Below are 18,444 nucleotides of genomic sequence, written 5' to 3' on the forward strand. Positions count from 1 at the left end.
CTTTGGTTCGCAGAAATTACAAAATTCTTTAAATAAATTAAATATTTGTTGGAAGTTTTCCTTCAATCACTATATACGTATATAGAACTTAACAATTACATTCCTCTGTAAAAGGAGGTCGCGCTAGAGTTTTGTACGCATCCCATATATTTACCATGTGCCGTACTATAAACTACGCGTAAAAATCAGCTTCGCCCATCCATATACCGATAGTTAGTTAGCGGCGTGCCGAAGGGTAATGCTGAGGAAGACATGTATTTAGTTTTTTGTTGATCCAAATCATTGTTTCAATGCAGGCAATGTTTATATGTAAAATTCAACAGCTTTTAAGTGCACTCTACCATTCATGACACATGAAATTTAGACCTATTTCTAGCGTTACTGCATAAATTACGCACTATTTGAGTACGTTGAGTGATTTTTACAGAATACATCCTTTATTTTTGATGGTTATGAGATGTGATTCAAGCCAGGTTATACAAGGTCAGAAAACCGGCTTTATCGCACTGTGGTCAGGTTTACTGTGTTCTTTTTTGCAGGAAATAACTTTCCTTTAATATTAGCATAATTTACCTCTATCTTATCTATAGGATTTGTAATTAAATTTAAACCATTTTCGTGGGGTACGGCCTAAATCAAAGCTCTAAAGTTTAAAACAAACACAAGCAATTTGCAGCACTCGTATCAAGGCAATAACTGATGCACAGAAAAAGATAAATTTTTTACTGAAGCTTACTACTCATGTCGCATTAAATGATAAAAATATTCCATTCAATGCATAAACTAATTATCTGATAAATAAAATGGTAGGTTTAAAACTGATAACATATATATAAGTTGTTTTTTTCTGTTAGCTGTTCTTAATATTTTCGTTGCGTTTCAGACTTTCTCAAAGAAGCAATAAGGTCATAGGATGATTTTTATTTCTGTCATGAGAAAAGTAACGTTTCTCGAAAGTCTCTAATAGAATCACTGAAATCAAGTACGCTTATTTCTACCACATTTGTCAGAACAACAACTGATTGCGTTGGTTAATAAGTCACTCATACACCTATCGTAATTTGGTTAATAAGTGCCCAAATTGAATTTTCATCATTATATTTCATGCAATGTACAAAAATAATTAACAATGCCAAGTTCCCTCACTTTTATTAACGTTTATAATTTATAATGCAGTAACGCTATATTCAAATTGTTGACCTTCCGAGCAAGATACCACATATATATGAACATATAGTGTAATCATTAATAAGTAACGATAAGATATCAAGCTATTGTCCTACTACATTATCACCTGTTTGACAAAGAAAATCTGTAAAATCAACAACTAGAATGCACTTTGGGCCGCTACGGGGTCGACACAACTCACGCGCACGACCTGCCATGCCATCTCATATCTACTGGAAAACGATACTCGGTTGTCACATTACAACGTGTTGCCGCCGGACCACAGTCGTAGGGTATCTAGTGGCTCCTATAAATCAGGAATAAAAATGATCTGGCAACTCAAGCCTCCTTGAATACTGACTCAAGTAAAGTGAAATACAAGACAATGAATACTACGGCAGTCCTTTTTAAGAGAAATGAGAAATAAGTGATCGTTCAATTGACAAGTAGCAAAAGAAAACAGAGTTTTTTAGGAGCATTGCATGAGTAGCAGCAGAAGACGAGGAAAATTAAAAAAAAAACAATTAGATATGAGAAAAAAAAACGAATTTTGCATTATTCGGATGAACGCTAAACGTTGAATAAAATAATGCACGCGTTTGACGCCAAGATCAATTTTCTCCACATCAAGTGATAAATTTTTACCTAATAAATAACTTATCCTTTAACAGTAATATTCAACAATGATAGGTGTCCTAAAATTGCATTCAGTTCGAATTTAGCTTATCAAAAAATTCGCTGTATCCCATTTTTCTACTGGTGAACATAAGCTGTAACACGCACTTATTATTTCCACTTTAAAAGTAAGAACACAAACTTCGGTCCAAGTGACCTGAGAAATTAATCGTCTTGGATGAAAAAATTGAGCCGCTCACTAGTTTCTCGGTCATGCCTTCTTATTTACGAACTACTCTATTGCTCAATTTTCAAAATATTGACCTGTACCTTTGTTACTTTGCATTAAAACTTCGTTTAAATATCATATAGGATGAGCAGTTTCTGCATAGTCCCGATTATTAAGCGAGTTAATATTTATCATGAATGGCACGCACGCAGTGCTGCGCTTATTTGGGGGCCATGTCGAAGTTCTCATAGAAGTTCTCATCGTCGTCGACTTGATTCCCAGTCCAGTTCTCGTATATAGCAGGTTCAGCGATGCCATTCTTGGAAGGAACTGTAATAAAACTTCAGTCAAACTTTCACCGCAAATAATACAAGTAGACTAGCAAAGAGAAGTTAAATGTTCAAATTAAACTGTGTCAGCGTCTAATATTGCTGCACAAATATTCCAGCAGAATATAAATGTGTGATAATGGAACCTGCATACGCTTATTCAATCAGCTAACGACAAAATTTTTAATTCCACATCGACCATCACTTCACGAGATTAATCGTTATTTGGTGAACAATAATAATGAAAAAAAAAACTGTAAAAAGTTTTCAGCGATACTTTATATCAGACGATACAAAATCAGAAACCTCGTGACTCCTCACTGACCATTAAATTTTCTTACTTGCTGAGAAGACTAAAAATGAAAGAACTAATATTTTTATGGAGTAGTGAAGGTGTATTTATGACAGTGAATGTGATGAACAACGCTATAACTTACCGTACTCTGGCAGAGGCCAGCGGTCTGGAGATTTTCGGAAGGCTTCGTAGCATTTGTTTACGTACAGGTACTGGTCCTGAAATCAAGCAGTTGTAAAATTTTTCTCGTAGTTTAACCTAAAATTATTGATAACGGAGGAATAAAAGTGATAATTTTGCTGTTTGGTTCCAAGAGGAAATGTGTGTAATTTCATGACTTTTTTGATAAGCTGAATAATTCATTGCTGTATATGCCTAATAATTTATTGAAATAGCCTTCAAAATTCACTGGAAAGTCCACCAGATTTCAAACCATCGATACTAATATATCTTCAAGTGCCCCACAAAACAATACGAAATCATCAATTGATTGCACCGACGGGACAAAAGCTTATACCTTAGTTTGGACAAGCTTTGTTCTGGACTCTCGTAGTGCCAGCACTACGCTCTGAACGCTCGTCTCTCGTCGATGAAGCTTGAACAAATGACACAAGTTCCAGACAGCGATGAAGCTTCCCGTCCTCCCCACACCCGCACTGAGATAGGAAAAAATATATGCTGGTAAGTATGTGAAAAGGTAAGAGATATTAGAACTTTGTATACACGATAAACGAAAATGAGTGATTCGGTTTAAAATTTGTCATAATAGCTTGTATTCTCATCTTGTTACTCAGCATCAGTAGCAGTGCAAGTAACGAATTCGAGAGTGTTTTAAGTCATGTATCGGACAGTCTACTAGCGAAAATAGATCATTCCTAGACTTAGCAACTGATAGACCTTTCCCCAAAATTCACCCAAATTAGCCAGTAGGCATAACCACCGTACCTGCAATGCACGACAATGTGCAGTTTGGCAACAGCAACAATTTTCACATCTGCCAAGTCACTCTTGAAGGTGCCGAAAATTCACCTGAATTAGCCTGTTTGCATAGCTACCATACCTGCAATGCACGACAATGTGCTGGTTGGCAGCAGGTGTCACAGCTGCCAGGTCAGTCTAGACAGCGCTGATGAGCTGCAGTAGACTTTCTTGGTCCTCAGGTACTCCGAAGTCTTTCCATGCCAGGAAGTGGTACTGCAAAGTGGTCCTGGAAAGGCTTCTCTGTGGGGGAGTACATGAATAATTTAAGCTTCAGATATCCATTTGCACAGGTCTTTGCAAATTTCTCTTTTCACGAGTAACGAACAAAAATCAATCTTTATTTCCTCAAGTATGCTTCATGTAACGTTATTTAAAGCTTAAGATGTCAAAAACTTCAAAAATGAGTCATATTCCTTCTTTCGAATCTACGATATTGAGGCAGTCTTTTGTTTTAGTGAACGCGTATCGACAGCAATCTTATTTTGATAATACGATACGATTACAAATAAATGATCCTGGTGCGAGCGTCGATTACGATTTACCATGAAATTCAGGGTAAATCTCAATTTTCCTTTAAGTTTACGTGAACAATGGATATAAAAGCATTTATGTTTAGAGATGCTTACTTACCAAAATTAGGTTAGAACAGTTGTTAAATTGATTATATCGTAGCTTCTGATTACCTCTTCTTAGGTGTCAATAACCTACATGCCCAGTCTGTGTATCTTTGCATAACTGCTTTCACCATAGTAATGTGGGCGCTAATAATAGGCCTGATTTGGCCTGCCGCCGATTCCTGCACTTTTCTCTCCCGTGTCTGATCAACCTCGCGCAGAGATTCACAGCATGCGTGAGGTGTTCAGTCCAGCTGATACAAATGAAATCTTCTGTGTCTGATCAACCTCGATCACCGAGACCGATGCGCAGTACTGGCAAACTTTCAGCTCTAAGTGAGCTGATTTGATTTTGACTTTTTTGTCCAGCGAAACTAGAAGGCTTTTCGACTTGCTTTTTAGAATAGAATAGAAGTGTCGGCGTTGAAGAAATTTACCTCTCTGTCCAGAGAAAAACTATGCACAGAGAAAAAACTAAAATTTGAGACTGAATTGAATTGAGTAGAGTAAAAGTTCCGTCGAAAATTGCGATCCCAGCACTATTACTGAGCAAGGGAGAAACAATGGTGGGCTGAGGGAATGAAGGGATCGACGCGGCAGCCGGGTAGAGAGGGACAGAGCTAGGCAGGGTAAAAGTGACAAAGCCCGTCTCAGGAGAAATTAGGCTTAACCGAAAGCCAGGCTGGATACAACAATGTGTCCTCACTCACTAGTTTATCCTCTTTTTTCAGTAAGTAAAACAGGGAACCTCTTTTTACTCGCTACCACTCTATTTTCGTATTCTTCTTCAGTGACTTCACTTCAGTCTTTTTACTGAAACGCTTCAGCACAAAATGCGTCAATAGACTTAAACCGGCATAGTGAAAAGGCCAGTTGTGAGCTTGCGCAACATGCGCGTCCTCTTGTGACACGACTCAACCGTGACTTCTGCTTTAGGATGACCGCTGTATAAGCGCCATATTTTTATAAGCTACCGACTTGTTTTCTATCAACTTTCAAAATTCAAACAATATAGTTTATATGAGTGATATAAATCAGAGGCCTATCATTCACCGGCAGCTCATACTCCCTGTCATTAATGGAGTGAATTTCGTACTAGTATGCGGATGCCCTCCAAACAGACATCTCTAACCTCTTATAATATGAACTAAATACCTTATGGAAGCTTCAAGCAAATAAATGGAGATCTCGATATTTTTGCAACATGAATTTACCTACAAATTAAAGATTAATAACGAGCTCGAACATGAACAAAATACAAGATGATGATGAGTGCCAGCATAAAATAAAACGCCAGCAACAAGCTTACTCTTTTTTCATCGTCAAGTTTAAGCTTGCGCACGACGTAGAGCCCGTGTTCACGTTCACCCAGGTTCGTCACACGGAGCCCATCCGGTAGCAACAATGACTGGGATTCTTCAGGCCAGTACTGAGCGCACTTTACCTTAGTATAGAAAAGCCGAAAACGTCATAAGCTTTATTATTTCTAACTGCTTGCCAAAAATGAATACATCTCAACGTTTTAGATGTAATGATTATCTTTGACACTAAGAACCGTTTTCAATTTATAAATGAATAAACGGGATAAATTAAAAGCTACACACAAATTCTCAAGTTATTGAGCAGTAATAAGAAATAATATTGCTATATATTGATTTCCACTGCACGTTTGACTCAGTTTTATGAATCTGATGATGTCATTTACGAATGAAAGTTATCACAGTTGAATAGTAGCATGCAAACAAATAAACTGTTAATTGGAGACGAACCTTGCCCTTCTCGGTTGTATTTGTGAGCATCACGATGATGGCAACATTTTGCTCCCGAACCATCTGCCAGAAGTCGTTGACAGTTGAGTCTGTGGGGCCTTGAGCGGCGATGAAGGACGGCTGGTCTTGGTGGTCCTGTCGCATGAATCTCGGTAACAATAGGTCAACAAATATTCCTTTTAACTATAATACCTTGAGAAAATAAAAACAATATCTGCAATATTCTTACGACTAATATCCCACGTCATTAATTTTCGCACGGATGATAGGATGAACTGTGAACTTAGAAAGTTTTCACTTAGTCAGGTATGAAAAAGAGCTTTGATGATTATGGATTTATTTGTGCCAATTTTATGACGAATTACGAGTATTAAAATTGCAACAGTTCCATTACCATATCCTTAATGCTCGCGAATTAATGTATAGCTCTAAAATAAATTCTTCACAACTTTTCCTAACAAAATGTTCTAGAATACTCAGAACAAAATGTTAATTATAGTCAAGGTTGTGCCACATGACTCGAAAACTCACTAGCACAAAGTTTGCGTTGATGTAGCCTCCGGGGTCCTGCAGCTTGACGATACTGTGGTCATCTGCAAAGTTGAATAATTGTTTATTTGATTTCTCGAGTTTACAGATAAAGTTCCATTCCTACTATAATTAAACTAATTCATGTTTTAAACTAGAACGAATCGATGTTAGATGATATTATATTCTTCACCATTCATAAATCTAGGTTTATCGTTTTGATTTACCGATGCAACAATCAATCTGTAAAATAAGCGCTCTTGTTTTGATCCATTTTTGTTTTTAGATGTTTGCCAGGTTAAACAAGATCTAATATTAACAAGTTATTTTATAATTCCTCTGGATTACAAGGTTAAGTAAGAAATTTCGAATTAAAGTAAAAACATGCCACTTCCAAACGTTGTAACAAATGTGAAAAAAGCAAGAAAACCTAAACACGAAATCAAGCAAATGCGACAAGTTTAATCAGTTTCAGCTCACAAGGCAAGATGTTAATGTATCTATTCTTCCATTTGCTCTCGGGCCTCTCGGCAAGTAGGGTGCTGTAGGAAGAGGCGGACTCTTCGATGGCAGTGAACTCTTTGTACTTGGCTTCTTCCCAGGAGTCAGCCAGTGGCCAATTCTGCTGTCTCGACACGTACTCGGCGTAGCATCGGTACACGAACAAGAGTTGCTCCTGTAGACAACAAATTAAATAGAATTGACTGATCATTCTGACAAAATATTTAATAACGGATACTGATACTTTCGATGAGCCATCAAGTTACAAGATTTGGCTCTGCTATCGAGAAACTCGGATCAATAGAGGTCGTTTTCACCAGATTTAAGATTACTGGAACCATTATTTTAGATTTGGTATCAGGTAAGATACGTTTTTTTTAACTGACAAAACATGACTCAAAGTGAATAGTCCTATTAAGAAGTTCTTATGAAATATTAGTTTACATCAGCCGGTAATTGAACAACAACGAGAAACCACAGCTGGTGATGCCATAAGCATTACAGGTTCTTGATCACGCAAAAAATTGCTGCGACACCAGTTGGCCCTGTCGTTAAACAGAACTGGAATAAATAAAATAATAAAGAATTTATTTACAAAATAAACTGAAATATTTTACTACGGTTTGAGATCCCTGCTCTATGTCAATGATAATTTAGAATAAACAAAACATAGCCCGTCCGTTTCAATGCGGTAGAAAAATGTTACTTGCGCTTTTGTTTGTACCTTGGTCTGCACCATGATGCATCTACGCTCCCTCATTGCCAGGACTTCTCGCTGAACGTCCGAGACCTCGAGGGTTCTTTTGTACTGATGACATAAGTTCCACACACATATAAAGGTGCCTGTTCTCCCGACACCAGCACTGCACAAATATAAGAATTACAATAAAGTCATATTTGAGATATAAATTTGCTTTGATGAACTGAAAAATTCAGTCTTTACATATTTCTTCAGACAACTTTACAAAAAATCTAATTTTCCAAACAAATTCATAGAGAAACATTTTAATGTCATGTTCACACTGCATTTAATTAAAAATTTACGTTGGCTCTATAGTCACCTCAAATGAAATAGAATAGATATTCAGGTGGCTCCTTTCTGCTCCAAGCCTCCGAAATGTGTAAAATTATTTTTGATCGCTCTGATGTTTGTGATAGAATTTTACATTATTGTAAATAGTGTATATTTTGATTTAGTTACGAGTGCACAAGCCAGATGCGCGATTTGGGCTTCAAACACAACGAGGTTTATGGCAAGCCAAATAAATTTATTGGCATCATCCACGCATTCCTGCAAATTTTTGGTCTGAGAACGTTACATTCAAAAATTTTTAATGACTGATGACTTTACGACTCGCGGGCATTTACATTTTTCGGCCCCTGACCTGCAGTGCACAACCATGTGTGAGTCCGACGCTTGAGCCTCCCTGCTCAATTCCTTCGTGATGTCCCCGATGAACGCGAGGATAACACCCGGGTCTTGAGGCACGCCGAAGTCTGGCCACGCCTGGAAGTGGTACTGCTTGACGGACCGTAGATGACGATGCTGCGAGATAAGGGACAATAAAGTGCACGTAGCTTAACAAGAGTTCATCTTTTCTACGTTTATCTTAGGAAATATTTAAGGCTCAGGAACTTGAGACAAATTCGAAACTTTCGACAAATTTACTTTAAAGTAACTTTTGCCTCTGTTTCTCACCTGAGCATCAGTGATGCGCAAGTCACGAATGGTGTAATCAGCCTGCTGCTGCTCCCCAGCGTTGAAAATAAACAGGTTGGGTGCAGCCTCCAATATCTTATTCTCTTCTGGCCAATATTGATGGCATTTCACCTGTTCAAAAACAATTTTGAAAAGGCATGAATGAATGACGATTTTCTGAATGTTTAAAAGTTCTATAAATCACAGATTTGTTCCCATCGAGCTAGTTGCATTCAATTTTTATTTATTTCGATTGTTTAATGGAACTGAAATTAGGTCATTCATTCGATCGATAATCGAATAATAATAATTATGTACACCATGTAGTGAATTGCTGGTCCATTCAACTAAAGTTATTTATTTTAGCAAGTTAATAACTTTCGTAACTCATGTAATGAAACAATTTGAATTTAATATAAAATCATGCAAGTTCTGACACTAATGAAACATGTTTTATTTATATTTATCGAAATTTATTGTTACATAACTAGTACAAATGGTGAAATGGATTAAATTATGAACTTTGATTGCTCATCATATTACCTTATTCTTTTCAAGGCAGTTAGTGAGCATTATGATGAAATTGACGTTTTGTTCGAGCATCATCTGCCACCAGTCGGTAAGGGTGCTTTGCAGAGGACCTTGTGCGGCGATGAAATAATCCGATTGGTCGTAATTCTGGGAATGTTATCTTAATTATTAATAAGTAATAATTACGATTATTATTTATTAAATTACAAATTATTATTAAATAATAATTAAGAGTAGTATAAAGCGTAAAATCAGAAAACTCTTCGAGTGAAGAAATATTATTTGGTTCATAGATCAAAATGGTATGTAAGATGCATATTTTAAAATGGGACGTAATATATAGTTTGGAAATCTCAAACATTATTCATACAAATAAAAATAATTACTGTTTCTAAACAAGTCGATAAATACCAAGCACTGCGAAAAAATAAAAATTTATAAAATTCTCTTAGGCTTATTCTCTGTTGAATAATATATCTGTGTGTGAGAAAACAAAATATTGATACTTTTTATAGAACAGATTATGTTCGCACACAATCTTGCAGTGAAAATGAAAATGTTCACCGAGATTTTTAATTAACTCCCAACTTACCCTGATGTAATTCGCGTTGATGTAGTCACCGTAACTTCCCAACATTACCCTGGAGTTGTCGTCTGTGAACCAAATCATGTTAATTAACGAAATATCCTTGGCGTTGAAAAATATGCTTTCTAATCAGTTCCAGTAACCAGGCAATCTGTTTCGTTCTTTATTTAAAAATCATTCACTATAGTAGCCATATTTTCTTTTTTTTCGATTGTGCAATTGGTGAAATAAGTTTCACGCAATGTCTCTTACTCAACTTTCCTCAAAAATGTGACTTTTAAACGAATAACGTTTCAAAATTGAGAGGGTTGAAAACTTTCTACTCTGACTTAAACTCGAAATAAAGTTTCCAACAGTTTATTTCGAGTTGAATATCTTCTCATTAAATGTTTAATTAAAATGAAATAGCATCATGACTAGTTTACAGGCAAGGATGTTGATGAAGCGGTTCTTGGATGGGTTAGCCGCCGCTACTTCTGTCGTGCCGGCGTAGGAGATGCCTCGGAGGTTCGAAAATTCCTGCAGCAGAAGAAGGCCGTCCGACTCTTGCATATCCTGCCAAGAAGATACATTTAAACTGTATTACTTATTGAATGCGAAAGTTGAAATCATTCAATTCACTTGAGACGTCAGATTATGAAACTAAGTCTTATACATTGTAAAAATGAAAATGATGTTCATATGAGTACGTAAGCGTGCTCATATGAACAACAGCGTCTCCTACAAAGTAGGAGACGCTGTTGGCACGTTCTGTCTTTGTAATGCGTTTCAATGAATGTCATGTTTGGATGTTGATCGCCTGGATGCTACAATAACAATTTTTATTAAATCGGGCTGATATTTTGAGCCACTTAACTTATGGGCATATTTATTTCATATATCCATTGATTTAACGTCTGACTCATTCTAGAAGCAGGTTTACAATTTTTTGCATCGAGGATTTTTCTTTCACTTCAATATGGAAGGAAAAAAACTCACTTTCACATAAAGATGAAGATTATGATTAATTTGCCATGACCTTGCTCATTCTCATTGATTCTCTGTAACAATTCAACAAACATCATTCTCTAGTTTTTAAATAAATATCTCCCGAAAGAGAAAAGTTTGTACAATCGCCCCCACGCGTTGGAAATTGTCATTTTCCAAGTGGATGGTTCCGTGGTGAAGGAGGTTGAGTGATCAAAACATCTTATTTGGAAGTCACTTATTATATTTACACGTGGCAGCCATGAATAAAAAGTGAAACATTGATAAATTCGAGAGAAATTCAAATAAAAGCCCATGGGATATGGTCAATTTTTGTGAATATGTTTGAATAGCATGCCGGGAGCAAAAGGAGATCGATACTAAACTCTCTCTATTTATCAAACCGTTTGAGTCCCGAGAATATCTTCAATCGATTGCATTGTTGATATGGCCGATCCAGATATGCGACAGATCCAACTCTAACGTAAACTTGTTGGAATAAGTTCACACTGAATATTATAAATGAAAAATATTTATTATTATACTTGCATTTATTTTGCGCCATAAACCGGCTCCTGGTCCAGAGCTGGTTAACGTTGGAAAAACTTCAGTAATTGTTGCCGCGCTTCCGTTGCTGTGTATGTAATTAAAAAATTCGCATATAAAAATAATCAAATTATAATTAAGAACCCTAACATCAAACATTCAGAATCAAATGAGACGTACCTAATGAAAAATTCTTCGGACACTGAGGCATATCGGAACTTAAAAATATATTTATAAAAATATCATAAAAATTTAATTTTTCAGCTATTAAAAGATTGAACAAACACCTACGCCACGATAGAGACCATTAATAACACGTGTTGAGCTCATAGTTAACCTCGTCTGTTGAAGAGCTCATTTAATCATATCAATTCTACGAAATTTGGTCTCAATATTTCGGTTACTCGAGCATTATTTCCAGGCCGTTAGCATATTGACGATCACAAGGGGGTGCAGAAATAAGACACATTAAAAAAACACACTAGAGAAATGTGACACTGAAAAGTGTAGGCCATTAAACCATTCATATTTAATTTTTCTATCTCTGAAAAATATACCGTTTGAATAGGTAGCGTTATTTCTCTTTCGAATCTAAAGTTAATAAAGAATGAATTACATGCTTAATCGACCATATAAATTAAATAATAACACGACAAAAAGTGATGAAATATGCCAGTGAACAACTTGAATATAAGGCAGGAGAATACGAATTGCAAGTACACTATAAAAAGCGTAAAATAAAACAAATAGTGCCCTACTCACGTGTGAGCTTTTTGTGGTTTTATTTTTTTCATCTGCTGCCGAACAACGTCTCTCCTAACATAGCCCAAGACCACAAGCACTACGAGGATGATAGCGAATATCGTGAGCCCCACGATTAGAGGAACTGGGGAGTCGACGGTCATCGCAGTGACGCTGTTCCTGCTCACACCGCCTCCCGTCCAAGCCTGGAAGATGAAGAAAACTAATCATTAGTAAATATTTTATCAGCATGCATTCACAAAAAAATGTAACTCAGTACTCACTGCAGTGAGTGACAAAGAGCGCATATTCTCGTCGACGAAAACGTGAAGTCACGGACGACAGAGAGACGGACGGATGGACATGGCGAGCACAATAGTGCATTTTTTCCATAAATGAGAAAATGCGCTAAAAATATTGAAAATTGAGAAATGATTTAATTCATATGGAATCAAAGTTTTAACTTTACGAGCCTTGTTTTTTTATCAGGATTTAAAAATTTTTACCACTCATTTGAGAGAGAGTTTCTCTATTGAAAAATTTTCGAAATATGATAGTCTTCGTAAGTTTTTTGTCTACCTGCATGTAAGGCTATCGAGACCCACCAAATGTAGGACGAATGATGTTAATGATGATTATATAAAAGAAATATTGATTATCAAAACATATCTAACCTCAGAACACATACTTCTTGTCAGATTACACTTCAACTGCATCAGTGATGAAAAGGACCTTTATACCAGAAATCTCCTAAATCGTGCTGACTTACCCGGGGACCATATAGTTGTACTTCATTAGTAATTGCTATATATAGGGCCTTTTCTCAAGCGCAAAATAAAAGCAAAGATAGTTGATTGAGAGGAACAATATTACGAAGATCTGACCTCGACTGTAACGTTGTACGGTGTCTCGTATCGCAGGTCATCAAATACGCAATGGTCCTGCGTTGACGAAGCGTTGTACGTCGCCACGATGGTATCGTCTTGGCGGAGTATGATTTGGTACCGCAGCAAAACGCCGTTCAGGATTTCCGGCTTAGACCAAAATATTTCCAGCGTCTTGTGACGTGCTTGGTACGGCTTGATACTGGGCTCAGAAGGAGCTGCACAATAAATGAAGTTACACACAAGAAATCTGAAAAAAATGTTAATGCTAATGTGTTAGCTCGTGTCAAAAGTTAACATTTCTGTAACTTTTCCCGAATACAGTGCGATTGAGAGTTAATTGTTGTTTTGTAACGTATTTGTTCAGCAGTGAAACGATGGTGCAAATTGCGACCATGCATGAAATATGAATAGATGTGTACGCACGATTTTCAGCCGCGATCATTAGAATGATACCGCGCTGTGAATATGATTGCAAATTAAGTTTTTATGATTACTTCACTGAAACATTTATTCTTAATTAAGAAACTTCGTATATCTTGCCTTCACATTAGCTACTTATAAATTCGCTGCTATAACAATGCCGGTACCTCATTTGTAATCTCCCAACATATCCCATATTATTTTACCTAGTTTCCCCATACTCATGCACGAGTAGATCAATAACGACATCACACCCACCGTCCTGCAACGTCTGCGTCAGGAGGGGAGCTGCAGACGTGCCCTTGCCGGCGTCCGTGGCCGCCGTAACGACGACGTTGTAGCTGGTGTAGGGCGTGAGCTGCACAAGCGTCACCTCCTCTGTATTGTTACCGTCGCCGGGAACGTACGTGGTGTTTTCTGTTCTGTTGTTGTCCCCCCAGAGCACCTCGCCGATATAGTCGACGAAGTAACCTGTTATCTCACACTCCGTGTCAGGCCTGTCCCATGTCAACGTCATTGAGCGACTTGCCAACGAGACGTCACTCAAGGATGTCACCGCTGGCGGAACTGAGGAAGGAGGAGATAACTAAAAAATTTTTTCCTATTTAAAAAAATATATCTATTCGAAACTTTTCAGTGGGAGCAAATAAAATCATATTCAACTGCGACAGCAGTTCCCCATTAAACTCAACTTAACGACTGAGTTAATGAGCAGTTACTCAACTTAACGACTCATTAAATTCTAATTTCGAAATCAGCAAATATTTTTCTCACTCAAGCACAAGAACCACTAAACCGTTGATAGGTTCGTGAATCTGAAAGTAACGTAATGATTCTGTTTCATATTAAGGCTGAAAAAACCTTCAGTGCCAGTCGTAGCGTCGATGTAGCTCTCCTCCCCATAGCCACCTCCCGTTTGAGCCTTGACGGTAATGTTATATAGGACGCAAGGGATGAGGTTTTCAATGAGGAAGCTTGTGGTGTTGACTTCAGTTGATTGATTATCGCCTGATCCATCAACCCAAGTTATCAGGTAGTCGCCCAAAATTCCATTCTCTTTCTCAGGGACCTCCCACGATACAAATATCGCTGTCTTACTCGTGAAGTTTGTCATCGGGTTACGGACTTCAGAAGGTGCTGCAAGATAACAAATAGGCTTACTCGAATCTCGCTTGGTGAACCATTACTTTACGATTTCAAGATGGTGATCCGACATCAATCGTATTGTGATTGCTTTTTTATGATTGAAGAAGATATTTTTTCGCCTAATTATGTTACCTTTTTTGTGTTCATTTTTATCACATAAACATCACATCTGGATCAGTACGTAAGCGTTTATGATAGAAAATCCTGGTGGTACCGGAAGTTTAAATGAAGCCATAATATTTTTATCTTTAAACTTCGATAGCTTCGAACATCTAAACCGACCAAAACACTCACGCGCTTGTTTAGTGTTGGTGACTAGTTCAGAGGAATTTCCAGGCCCCTCTTCTGTCCAGGCCACGACCGTGATCGTGTATTGAGCGTACGGCGTGAGATCATCTATCTCGACATACTCCTTGTCACCGTTTACAGGGACCGATCCATTCAAACAAGTGTGGTTCCCCCACAAGATCTCGCCGTAGTAGCTGACGCTGTAGTTAGTGATGACGCAGGTGGTGTTGGGCCTCGACCACGACAGCAAAATGCTGCTGTCCGTTACGTTCGTGCAAGTGAGATCCGTAACCTCGGAAGGAACTGCCCAGCAAAGTTCAAATCGGTCTATCTCAGATGCTTGTCTGACAGTATCTTTCTGTGAGTAAGATTCTATTTATACGTAGATAGCGATAAAAAATTCCTATTTATCATAAAAATAAATTTTAAAGTGCATGTTGAAAAATCCAAGACGTCTCAGGGTAACATAATTTAACTTCAATATATTTGTTAGTCACAAAGATTAAATCTTGGGCGGTTCATTCAAGCAGAAGAGGAAATCTAACCTTATCCGACAATTTGGTGTGTACACATCTTACACAATTAATCAAATCCTAAAATCCTAAATATTCTTCGAAAATATTTCTTCTCTTAAGAATATTATCTCTAACTATTATCCTCCGAAATTGTCAGAATGAGCGTCACTTAATTGTAAAGCGTCATGAGACTGTCGGCACCTTCGGTTTCCGTCGTCTCGTTGGTGTAGCTCTCCTCCCCATAGCCAGCTCCTGTTTGAGCCGTGATTGTAATGTCGTAGAGAACGCAAGGGTTGAGGTCTTCGATGAGGAAGATTGTGTCGTTGACTGCAGTTGATTGATTATCTCCGTATCCATCATCCCAAGTTATAATGTAATCGCCCAAAATTCCATTTTCTTCCTCAGGGACCTGCCACGATACAAGTATCTCCTTCGGACCCGAGGTGATTGCTGTCAAGTTACGAACTTCAGAAGGATCTGCAAGATAACAAATTGATGTCAAGTTGAAAATTGCCCAGGAACCGGAGATATATCGTATCTTGTTAATGAGCTCGCCTTAATCGATTAACTTTCTCTTCTTAATTGAGCGGGCCTCTTAACCTATGTATTTGATTTCGGAAATTAATTATGTCACAACGCGAATAAATATGATTATATCTTCGGTATTCACAGGAGCAATTTTCTGAACTAACGGGCGAGAGTATTTGTATTCAATTTATATCCAATTCATATTTCGCTTGCCCTGCAAACAGACCAAACCGACAAAGGCACTTACGCGCTTCCAGAGTGCGAGTCACCAGCGGTTCAGAAGGTCTCCCGGGCCCCTCTGCAGTCGAGGCCACGACCGTGATCGTGTATTCTGTATACGGGATGAGATTGGTAATAACATAAGATTCTTCCGAGCTGTTAACTGAGCAGGATCCATTCGCCCAACTGCCGTTCCCCCACAGGACCTTGCCGTAGTAGCTGACGTTGTAGGCTTGTAGCCTGTGATGTTGCACTCCGTGTCGGGCGTCGACCACGACAGCGGAATGCTGGTGCTCGTCACATTCGTGTTAATGAGAATCGTAACCTCCGGAGGAACTGCCCAAATTTTTTTAAATTTAATCGATTTATCAGCGGATGCTCATCTGACAGTGCTTTTTTGTGAGTGAGATTCTTTTCGTACGTAGATCGCATAAAAAATTATGTATTGGCATCAAGATATTTTAGAGTAGAGATTGACAGTGCCGACCGTGACAGTGAGATCCATCACTCCGGGAGAAACTGGTCGAGTGAAAACAGAAATTTCACTAGAATGCAATCTTTTTTTATGGTGAAAACGATTGTGAATTAGGCTGCTCTGATAATTTTTAAGCGATCTTTGCTAGCAACAAGTACTGCTGAGAGCATTTATTTAATTAAGGGAATGCTTTGGAAGAAAATTCGGTGCATATTGGGTGTATTCGAATTTTATTAGTGTGAGAAAATCAATAGAAAGTCTGAAACATCAGCTCTTGATTCAATTCGTGGTCAGGATAACCAGAAGAAAACATTTGAGATGAAATTCACAAATGTTTCAATTGCATCAATATAGACGCCATCTATAACATCTTGAATAACAAGCCAGTAACATTATACCACCCACTCATTCTTCCACAATTAATTGACACCCTTTTCTTAGCCGGACAATGTCTAGCCTTGACAACATCGCCCGAAATATTCTCAAAATTAATTTTAGAACACAATAAGAATATTGTCACCATCTGAATCAGTCGTAGCGTCGATGTAGCTCTCCTCCCCATAGCCTGCTCCAGTTTGAGCCTTGACGGTAATGTTATATAGGACGCAAGGGAAGAGGCCTTCAATGAGGTAGCTTGTGGTGTTGACTTCAGCTGCTTGATTATCTCCAGATCCATCATCCCAAGTTATGAGGTAGTTGCCCAAAATTCCATTCTCTTGCTCAGGGACATCCCACGATACCAATATCTCTGTTGGACTCGTAGAGTTTGCCATCAGGTTACGAACTTCAGAAGGATCTGCAGGATAACAAAATGACAGATTTGAATTTTGTTTATTAACAGTATTTTACGATAAACAGACAATGAACTAACTTCAACGCTTTTCTTTTTGCTTACTGATTAATAAGAGAGCTATTGTGCCGATTCATTCTATGAATTTGCTTGGAAATTGTTACGATAATTAGACTGAAAAACATGCAAAGATTATGAAACTACGAGAATGAAAGAATGTGGTGACTTTGCTCATCTATTTTCTTGCGCTTGATTATTAATTACTCCTATCTGGTTTTATCAATTAAATTAAGTATTTACCAAATTTAAATGTCTTGTTACCATTTAGGACTATCTATACCAACAGGTCTTTTCAATTGATTATTTCGTGAATTAATATATAAACAATAAATCCAAAACTCAAAGCTTCTTTAATTAAATGACCACATCGGAACAGGTATTGATTTCTCACACGCTTCGTCAGTGGTAATGATTAGATCAGAAGGCATTCCAGGCCCCGCTTCAGTCGAAGCCACGACCGTGATCGAGTATTGCGTGTACGGAGTGAGACCGACAATCTCGACATATTCCTGGCTCCCGTTTACAGATCTCGATCCATTCACCCAGTTGCCGTCCCCCCACAAGATCTCGCCGTAGTAGCTGACGCTGTAGCCTGTGATGTCGCACTCCGTGTCGGGCGTCGACCACGACAGCGCAATGGTGGTGCTCGTCACATTCGTGCCAATGAGATCCGTAACCTCAGGAGGAACTGCCAAAAAAAATTTAACCGATTAATCAGCGGATGCTCGTCTGACAATGCCTTTTTCTGAATGAGCTTCAATTTATACGTAAATCTTATAATAAATTTCACTTTGGCACTTATAAGGAAGTTTTAGAGTGTAAATTAACAAAGACGACCGTGACAGGGAAATCCGTCACTTCGGGAGAAAGTGATCGAATGAAAACAAAAATTTCAGTAGACTGATTACCTTTTTGGATGATAAAAACCAGAATGTTCCCTTACCCCCTACATTTTAATTTCAATTTCAATAAACTAAACCCTCTTACATCCCACGATGTCTTATACAATGTGCTCAAGC

General features: G+C 37.9%; 1 protein-coding gene across 1 annotated transcript; it reads right to left on the minus strand.

Annotated features, from left to right (window-relative positions):
- Positions 1–1,081: 1,081 nt before the first annotated feature.
- Positions 1,082–18,113, minus strand: LOC108671588 (receptor-type tyrosine-protein phosphatase delta-like; the record flags this gene model as incomplete). The annotated part of the gene is made up of 24 exons (XM_047880598.1): positions 1,082–2,341; positions 2,778–2,853; positions 3,153–3,291; positions 3,696–3,856; positions 5,540–5,674; positions 6,000–6,134; positions 6,531–6,592; positions 7,008–7,203; positions 7,753–7,891; positions 8,414–8,574; positions 8,728–8,859; positions 9,271–9,405; positions 9,851–9,912; positions 10,270–10,399; positions 11,360–11,444; positions 12,119–12,303; positions 12,982–13,199; positions 13,663–13,971; positions 14,266–14,541; positions 14,845–15,141; positions 15,555–15,830; positions 16,129–16,212; positions 17,096–17,371; positions 17,817–18,113. Coding segments are annotated over 21 exons (3,695 nt in total), but the record flags the coding sequence as incomplete, so codon positions are not given.
- Positions 18,114–18,444: the final 331 nt, after the last annotated feature.

This window comes from Hyalella azteca, unplaced genomic scaffold (genome assembly GCF_000764305.2).
Source record: "Hyalella azteca isolate HAZT.00-mixed unplaced genomic scaffold, Hazt_2.0.2 contig5661, whole genome shotgun sequence".
NCBI classification, from domain to species: Eukaryota; Metazoa; Arthropoda; class Malacostraca; order Amphipoda; family Hyalellidae; genus Hyalella; species Hyalella azteca.